General features: G+C 48.7%; 2 protein-coding genes across 4 annotated transcripts; one reads left to right on the plus strand and one right to left on the minus strand.

Annotated features, from left to right (window-relative positions):
• The first annotated feature begins 934 nt into the window (after window positions 1-934).
• LOC123411704 (peptidyl-prolyl cis-trans isomerase FKBP16-3, chloroplastic) lies at window positions 935-2,817 on the plus strand. 2 transcript variants are annotated; one of them, XM_045104668.1, is made up of 6 exons: window positions 935-1,436; window positions 1,563-1,646; window positions 1,741-1,790; window positions 1,899-1,947; window positions 2,322-2,396; window positions 2,573-2,817. In XM_045104668.1, the coding sequence occupies exons 1-6, from the start codon at window positions 1,080-1,082 to the stop codon at window positions 2,687-2,689; spliced, it is 732 nt and encodes a 243-aa protein (XP_044960603.1). In that variant the 5' UTR covers window positions 935-1,079; the 3' UTR covers window positions 2,690-2,817. The 2 variants fall into 2 exon arrangements, with proteins under 2 accessions (XP_044960603.1, XP_044960602.1); XM_045104667.1 differs by having other exon boundaries at window positions 980-1,436; window positions 2,519-2,817.
• A 412-nt stretch (window positions 2,818-3,229) lies between these two features.
• Window positions 3,230-6,720, minus strand: LOC123411703 (transcription factor RF2a-like). 2 transcript variants are annotated; one of them, XM_045104666.1, is made up of 5 exons: window positions 6,316-6,720; window positions 5,577-6,232; window positions 5,015-5,147; window positions 4,411-4,495; window positions 3,230-4,175 (listed from the first exon to the last, which is right to left on the minus strand). In XM_045104666.1, exons 2-5 carry the CDS (start codon window positions 6,098-6,100, stop codon window positions 3,820-3,822), a joined length of 1,098 nt encoding a protein of 365 aa, XP_044960601.1. In that variant the 5' UTR covers window positions 6,101-6,232; window positions 6,316-6,720; the 3' UTR covers window positions 3,230-3,819. The 2 variants fall into 2 exon arrangements, with proteins under 2 accessions (XP_044960601.1, XP_044960600.1); XM_045104665.1 differs by having other exon boundaries at window positions 5,577-6,720.
• Between the last annotated feature and the right edge of the window lie 1,223 nt (window positions 6,721-7,943).

The raw sequence follows: 7,943 nt of genomic DNA on the forward strand, positions 1-7,943 counted from the left end.
ACATGGCCATCGACGACGAGGCTTTCCTTAAATGGGCGGTGAACGGTGATTTAATTGCTCTATCCAAATTTCCGACCAAAATTTGGGACAAAAATGCGTCGGGGCAGACGCGAAGCGGACGCCCCCCCTCGGTATCCGCCCCAACCACCACGGTCAACAATGACGGCCGCCCTCCTTGGGCCCACGCGTCAGCGACCGTGGTCGGCCTTTTTTTAGTCCGAGTGTGCGGTGGAGTTCGGCCATCTGTTTCCGCGCCAGCGTAGCCATGGACAACGGCGACACCATTTATCGTCTATGCCCGTGCGATGCTCCCAGAGGAGGTCGCCTACCTCCAGGTTAAGAAGGCGATGCGCCAGGCGCACGAGCACGCCCGGCTTCGCTTAGAACACCTTCGTCGTCTATCCCCACACGTTACTCCTGAAAAAGGCCGCCTACCTTCATGCTAAGATGGCACTGCGCCTGGCGAACGAGCGCGCCCGTGCTGCGCCACCGCCGACACCAGCACTGACCCCGCCGACACAGCCCGTCCCTGGTCCGGCGCAGCTCGACCTCGCCGCCAATGACGAGGACGCCTAGTGTTTTTTCCTATTCATTTATAATGTAACGGGGATCCGCGGACTCTCGTCGGCCTTCGTGTCCGGTTTAATGTTTGATTATTATTATTTTCACGCACGGATAAAAATAGATCGGACCAGCGTTGGACGTATGTGCCGATCCAAATGCGGAAACGAATGTTGGTGTCCGTCAGGCGGATCCAAACGAATAAAAAATAGATGAAATCATCGTTGGTTTGAATCGGCCGGTTGGAGCTGCTCCACGGTTACACATTGCCATGGTAAAAAAACGAGCGTTCGCGCGTCGGGGTCCTTTAACAAGGCTGAACACATCGGTCGTTGATCCCCGTCGCGTCGCATGGCCGCCGTGCCCCGTGCGTGGTGCTGCACGCGCGCAGGCGCAGCGAGTGGTGGAGGCTGGACGGATTTAATTTGCTCTATCCACTCTCTCTCGTCGGCTCGTCCGTGGTCCTCTCCCCCGCCGTCTTCCTCCTCCCCCCTCCCCCTCTACCTCTCCCTAATCCAATGGCTGCTGCCGCCTCTTCCTCGGCCTCGCCGATTCTCCTCCCGTCAGGGCCGCGTGGCGCTAGCTCGAGGGCCTGGTTTCCCAGCGGCGGCGGCAGGGCGTTCGTCAGAGGTGGCAACAGCTGGGCGCCGTGCTGCTGCAGGGCTGCCGCTGGCGGAAGCTTGCCGCAATGCGGAGGAGCTGACGACAACGGCGGCGGCGTGGTCACCCGGAGGGGCGTGGTCGGGGCGGTTGCTCTCGGGGTGTCCTCGTCCGCGTTTTGCCTGCAGGCCGCGCTCGACGCCGTCGCCGGCGGGCTGCCGCCGGAGGAGAAGCCCAAGCTCTGCGACGCCGCCTGCGAGGCAGAGCTCGAAAATGTACGTTCGCCATGACCCACTTCGTTGGAATGCAGCATTTCGTTTGCTTGATTCATGCAGTATTTCCTGCAGAATTCATGGAATCAGGCCACAAATTTTTTATTTTTTTCGCTCCTGCCTTTTCAGCTGCCTATGGTGACTACGGAATCCGGTTTGCAGTACAAGGACATCAAAGTCGGCCGAGGCCCGAGTCCGCCCATTGGCTTCCAGGTGCTCACCATTACCTCTTCTTTTTTGCCCTCTTTCCACAATTGCGTGCAAGCGCGTAAGCTTCTTCATCACTCACGAACCACCACGCGTGTAGGTTGCTGCAAACTGCATCGCCATGGTGCCAAACGGACAGATATTTGACAGGTGAGAGATCTCTCAACACATTTCATGGGTGACAGGCTCACAGTGCATTCAGCGTCTGCCTGTTCAGGACTTGCAAAATGCACATAATTGGTTTGTTGTGTTGTGCAGCTCGCTGGAGAAAGGCCAGCCCTACATATTCCGTGTTGGCGCCGGACAGGTATTTACTGCAGGATCTGATGCATTGCATGCCCCGACCTCTACATCAAGCGAGGCACACAGCCATTGCATGCCCCTCTTCAAGATGACGACTAAAATTAACCCAATACAGCTCTGAACTGATCTGAGCCTAGCAAACACTGTTTATTTTGACAGTTCTCACCTTCATCTTCAATGGATATAACCCCTGTTGCTAATAAATAGCACAACTAAATGAATTTCATGATCATCTCTGTCATCTGCAATTGTAGACCGATAACTAGCAGTTTTGCTTCATTGCTTACCCTAGAGATCAGTTATATACAGTTCGTAGCTTCAAAGTAGCAGATTTGGCATGGTGTTTTGTCCTCTCATACGTATCTTTGGAATTGTCAGGTGATAAAGGGACTTGATGAAGGGATCTTGTCGATGAAAGTTGGAGGATTACGTCGGTTGTACATACCCGGTCAAGTAAGTAGTCTTGCCTTGTTGAGTTTAAGAAAGCAATGCCGAAAACAAAACAAAACAAAACTAGCTCTTGTGCAAGAAAACTTTACCTTTTCCTCCACTGATCATGCACCGTGTTTCTTCAGTCCAGGGTATCTAGACAGGATAGTGATAATTTTCAATCTTGTTGATCTGAGCAGTTAGCATTCCCTAAGGGCCTTACTTCAGCTCCCGGGAGGCCAAGAGTGGCTCCGAGCAGCCCTGTCGTATTTGACGTCAACCTATTGTTCATACCTGGTCTTGATGACGATGAGTGAAAGCATCATCTTGCAACTTTACAGGAGGCAACTGAAGAGAATGATTTTCTGTTTGTGATTTACCATGTATGTAGAGTGACAATTATTTTCGGCAGCAAAATATACAAAAGTATGATTATTTGTATTAAGTGCATAGCAACCTTTGGTTGTGAATGGAATAATGTAGCCTCAGTGATATAAAGATATGTGCTAATCCTCCCGTTCAAAAAAAAAAAAAAGATATGTGCTAATCCTTCTACTCACTTGCCCAGTGTTTTATGTGGAGATTTGGTGTGTGTTTCAGTTAAGTGCCAGATTCGCTCGCCAAGAAAGGAACATGTTTCAGTTAAGTGTCTTAATCCATATTCTTACTTTCAATAAAAATATACGGTTCTGTGTTTTTCCTTTTTGAGGGATCTGCAATTCCCTTTTTCAACCCTAGTCCCAAAACATGTGGTTTGTGCAATTAACTCAACTATTAACGTACTCTATTGGTGAGTCTTTTGTAAATCACTAGTATAAATTAGACTTGACAGTTTGCCTTTGTTTTTTCTACGAATATGCTGCTAAATACGAATCATTTTGTATTCAAATAACTCAGAGAGGACACTAAAACTTGCCAGTCACCAAAAGTGACCAGGAATCCACGATGAAAAGGCCCCAGACCAAAACAAAGAAAAGAATCTGTACATACAAAGGCCAGCGCATGAGATTAAGAAATGCAGCAGCATCTTCCTTTGTAAACCAGCTTCCTAATCAGATTGACAGCGTATCGACAAACCCGAAGAATCTGCATGAGTTGATAACATTTTCCTTCAACAAACATCCGCACCTGTAGACCCCAGAAGTTTTCAAATCCGAAGAATCTGCTTGAGTTGGTAACATTTTCCTTCAACAAACAACTGCACCTGTAGACCCCATAAGAACAAAACTCTTTCTTCAGAAGGAAGACTCGACAACTGACTGTAACTTGAGCAGCCTTGAACCCTGTATATCGGCTATATACTTGCTGATGATCAATCTACACTTGGGTGATACCCCACAACCCCCTGAATCCAACCAGCTCTGACAGATAGCATGAATTTTGCCACGTGGGGATTTTCGTTTCATGGTATCCCTGTGAAATTCCTGTATTCCAAGCAGGAGCTCGATCAGTTGCCACTGCACTCGGGCCACCCACCAATCCACTGGTTCGGAGCGGAGATGGCCCGTTTCATCTTCGGGTTGGGTGGTGGTGCAGCAGAAGCCTGCTGCTGCAACAGCAGCTGCTGTGCTTGCAGTTGCAGCGGATGCAGCAGCGGCTGTTGGTGCTGAGGGTGAATCTGCTGCATCTGGTGCAGTGGCTGCATTGCAGCCTGGCCCTGAATGTGGAACATTGGCTGGTTCCCTCCGAACGAGTGCGGTGGGCGTGGGCCGATCAAGTTCATCATCCCCCCGATGGTGTTGCCCATCTGGCCCGTCACCATCTTCAGTCTTTGGAGCTCAGATTTCAGTGCGTCATTCAGAGCTGCAACAACAGCAGCAGACGGTAAGTTTTCGACGAAAAACCCAAAAATCGTCATGACAAATTATCTTTCCTTCTTTTACATGCTAGAGCACCCCTCAAGCTGATCAAGAAGTTCATAGTACCTTTCAATTAATTAATCACCTTCCCCCTCGTGGTGAATATGCAAGATTCTCTTACATTCATGGCAGAGCGAAGAAGGTGAAAGACAACGAGTAACTGGAATTACGGACTTTACCATCTTGTAAGTGGATTTGTTGTTCCACATTCTGCAGGCGCATCTTCAGTTCACTATTCTCAGTAGAGAGCCCAGCCGTATCTCTCTGTGTCATTTAACGTGCCAATGAGAACCAAGGTTAGCTACCTGAAGTGATGCATGGTTCATCGACTCATAATTAACGCACCCTTAGAAAATACAGTATGGGGTGGGGGGGGGGGGGGGGGCAGCAAATTATTTATTTATTCTCTTTCTGTTGTTAGCATAACAGTGGGAACTGAGATGCAGACCACTAGCTAGCAGCTAGCAAGATAGATAAAACAACCTGACACAGACATGGGGATGATGGCATTGTCTACCTGTTGAAGGTAGCTGAATGACATGCTTGGACAATTTTCACTATGATGGTGAAAAGTACATGAAATCTACAGGAGAGGATACGCATGATCCGCATCTAAACACAAAGTTATCCTTCTATAAGATTTTTCTACTTAGTTCCTAGTTCTTACACTCTAAACAAGCATTACAGGTGCCGACCAAAACAGACAGGTCAAGATTTTCTTCCACATTTTTAAACATAATGGGGGAAGGGGAACAACAAGAGTTCAAGAGGGGCAGTTCTTACATGTAGAAGTGCCAGCTGGGTTGACAATGTTGTTGCTTCTGCATGCAGGGTTTGCACCTTCCGCTCAAGTTCAGAAATATACCGCATCTTCCTTTCTTTCGATCTGGCCGCCGATTGTCTATTAGCCCAAATCCTATCACAAGAATTATGGAGACTAGGTAAACATAGATAATTAAGCGCTTTTCAAACAGAAGGACTAACCAGGGTTAGTTGCCATTTCCTAGGTAAAGATTTGCTTGTTCTTGGGATCGCATTTTCATCTGAGAGATTTTCACCTCAAACACACAACATTAGTTTTTTTTTTTTTTTTTTTTTTTTTTTAGGAATAAGTTCTTGTAATTGTTAGTACTCTTCAGTAGGGGCACATCGCACACGATCACATTCCATCAGTTGTAATTTGTAAACTTTAATCTCTTCATCATGTAGTTGTTTTCTAATGTTCTATATTTTGTTTCTTTTGACTGCATTTCAGACCCCTTTCATTATTTGTTCATCCATATAACAGCTGTAAATATTCCCTCACTGATGGATTTTCGCAAGAATGGAAGAGAAGAGGCCAAACCTTTTTGCCTTCTTTGGGTCGACAAGCGCCAGTTCTGCGAGCTTTGCGTTGGACATTGCCTTCTTGGCCTCCACCGTCGACATCCCCTCCACCGCCGGCGTCCCAAGCAGCTGCTCCGCGTCGAAAGAGCTCGACGTGTCCATGGAATGGCTGTGGTGATGGCGCGGCCTCGGCCCCGCGCCGGCGCCCGCCGAGGCGCACGACGATTCCGTCTCCGACGCCTCGCGCAGCTGCCCGTTGAGCTTCTCGGCGTCGAGGAACATCGAGAAGAGCTCCTCCTCGTTGTCGTCCGACAGCGACGGCCCGTCGCCGTCGCCGCAGCCCGGGACGCCGAGGTCGAGGTCGTCGGGGAGGCCGATGATCTCGGAGTGCGCGCGGCGGTGGCCGAGGCTGCGCGCCGGGGAGTCCGGCATGTGGCTGATGTCGCTCTCCGGAGGGCCCGTCGGCGACGGTGACAGCGACACCGACGGTTTCAGTGGCGGCAAGCCATTGCCGCCGCCGTCCGGGACCGGAGACCTGCTCATGTCCTTGTCTCCAAGAATCTCTCCTTAGATTACCCCTCCACGCAAATTCTCGGTCCAACGTTCTTCTTGGATTACGGAGTCGAGAGAATGCGGTCAAGAACCGTGACGGGAAACGTGGAGCTCCGGAAGGCACTGCAAAAACGAGAAGATCTAAACAAACCCGTAGAGATCGCAGCATTTTTCTGGTACATCACGCGAGGAAGAACAGCAACCACCTTCGATTCAACCGCCTATTCCTATTCGTTCTGTTCATCGGCTTGCCGATTGGACTTGCGCGCGCCTATTTTCCGGACGACACTAGTCAGGGATCCCTATTTATAGCTTACACCGTTTATCTCGTGGAGATTGGGGCATTTGGTGGCTGAGGGTGAAGCAGTGCAAACACGTTTTACTTGCAACCTAAGCTCATCCTCATGCACGTTTCGGGGCGAGTAACGGACGGTAGAAGAAAGCCGTGTTGAAGGGCAACCCATAAACGTTTAGCATTTCTGTCATGTGCGCTTGCGGAAAGGATTAAGGTTGCATATTTAACGAATGTAAATACATGATGATGAAAATGTAAGAGTACAAATTCCACGAGACGAATTCTTATTTGATGTTTACTAAATGTGGAGAGCGCATTTCAGATTCTTAATGGACACGACATTAATTGATTTCCATCAAGTTTATGGAGTACGCCACGGTACTTCTCACGGGGGGACATGACCTATACTCTAAGCCACTTAATTAACTTACTCCAAAGAACTTATGTTGTGATTCTCGCGTATCTTGCAAATGATCATATATTTTTCGTATCGTGCAAAGATAGTTTTGGTCAAATTTGAGAACTGGATACATAAACCATGCAGGATTAGTACGGTCCGTTTACACAGTTTGAATGAGTTGAGTGGAAGGTTGAAACTCATATATTAAACAGTTTTACTAAAACACATCTAGACGTAAGATAAGTGTTACGCATCTAAGTTTTATATCATTGATTTTACGTGGAGATTCGTGTGGGTAATTTTTTTTATGTTTGATTTAGTCATTTAGATGTGCATTAACTATGTCCATTTAAATGTACCCTACACAAACTATAGGTTTCCGTTTGTAATGACAAGAAACTTGCACCTCCCACCGTTCCTTTCCTAGAGGCGATCTTTCGAACCACCGCATCGCCATATCCTCCTTCATTGCTGGAATGTGTTGAAATTAGTAATGGGCCTTAGGCTCATAAGAGAATTTCAGAAATTTCCAAAGGCCCATGTAGGTGGTGGCATGACAAGGTGGTGGTGGGAAGTTTAGTCCCACCCCGCTAGTGGAGAAGAAGTTGGACCCCTTTATAAGGGTCTCTCTTCTACATGCTATTGGAGAGTGAGAAGATAAGAGGCCCTCGCGCATTCTTCCTCCGCCGCCCGACTCGACGCGACGCGGGAATGAGCCGAGCCGAGTTCATACATACGCGCTTATTTTTGCCGGTCAGGAACGGAGAATACGTAACGGATGCGAGCAGGCCTCCGAAACCCCGCCTCTTCGGTTCCTGTACGGGAGAGGGGCGATTAGGTTTTTGGGGAGCGATCACGCGACTGCTCGCCTCCATTTGTCAGCTTCGTCTACGTCCTCGTCATCGCCATGGCTGAACCATCTGAGGCCGATCGTCTCGCCCTTGAAGCTGAGAAGAAGAGGGCAGAGGATGCTGCTGCTACGGCTGTGTCCGCCGCCAACGCCGCTGCTACGGCCAACTGGACTACTGGAGGGTATAACTCGTTTATCCCACTCCTGTTCGTTTCAATCCTAGCAGTACTACTTGCATGCATAGATGTATCAACTATATGCGTAGTATGTGCTAGATTAGTTCATGATC

This window comes from Hordeum vulgare, chromosome 7H (genome assembly GCF_904849725.1).
Source record: "Hordeum vulgare subsp. vulgare chromosome 7H, MorexV3_pseudomolecules_assembly, whole genome shotgun sequence".
In the NCBI taxonomy this organism is placed as follows: Eukaryota; Viridiplantae; Streptophyta; class Magnoliopsida; order Poales; family Poaceae; genus Hordeum; species Hordeum vulgare.

Excerpts from the sequence above, each read along its gene's own strand:
- LOC123411704 (XM_045104668.1), top strand. The coding sequence starts at position 1,080 with ATGGCTGCTGCCGCCTCTTCCTCGGCCTCGCCGATTCTCCTCCCGTCA. Across the intron at positions 1,791-1,898 it reads AACGGACAGATATTTGACAG|CTCGCTGGAGAAAGGCCAGC; the intron begins GTGAGAGATCTC and ends TGTGTTGTGCAG. Across the intron at positions 1,948-2,321 it reads TCCGTGTTGGCGCCGGACAG|GTGATAAAGGGACTTGATGA; the intron begins GTATTTACTGCA and ends TGGAATTGTCAG.
- LOC123411703 (XM_045104666.1), bottom strand. The coding sequence starts at position 6,100 with ATGAGCAGGTCTCCGGTCCCGGACGGCGGCGGCAATGGCTTGCCGCCA. Across the intron at positions 5,148-5,576 it reads GACCCAAAGAAGGCAAAAAG|GATTTGGGCTAATAGACAAT; the intron begins GTTTGGCCTCTT and ends TTCTTGTGATAG. Across the intron at positions 4,176-4,410 it reads ACAAATCCACTTACAAGATG|CTCTGAATGACGCACTGAAA; the intron begins GTAAAGTCCGTA and ends CTGTTGTTGCAG.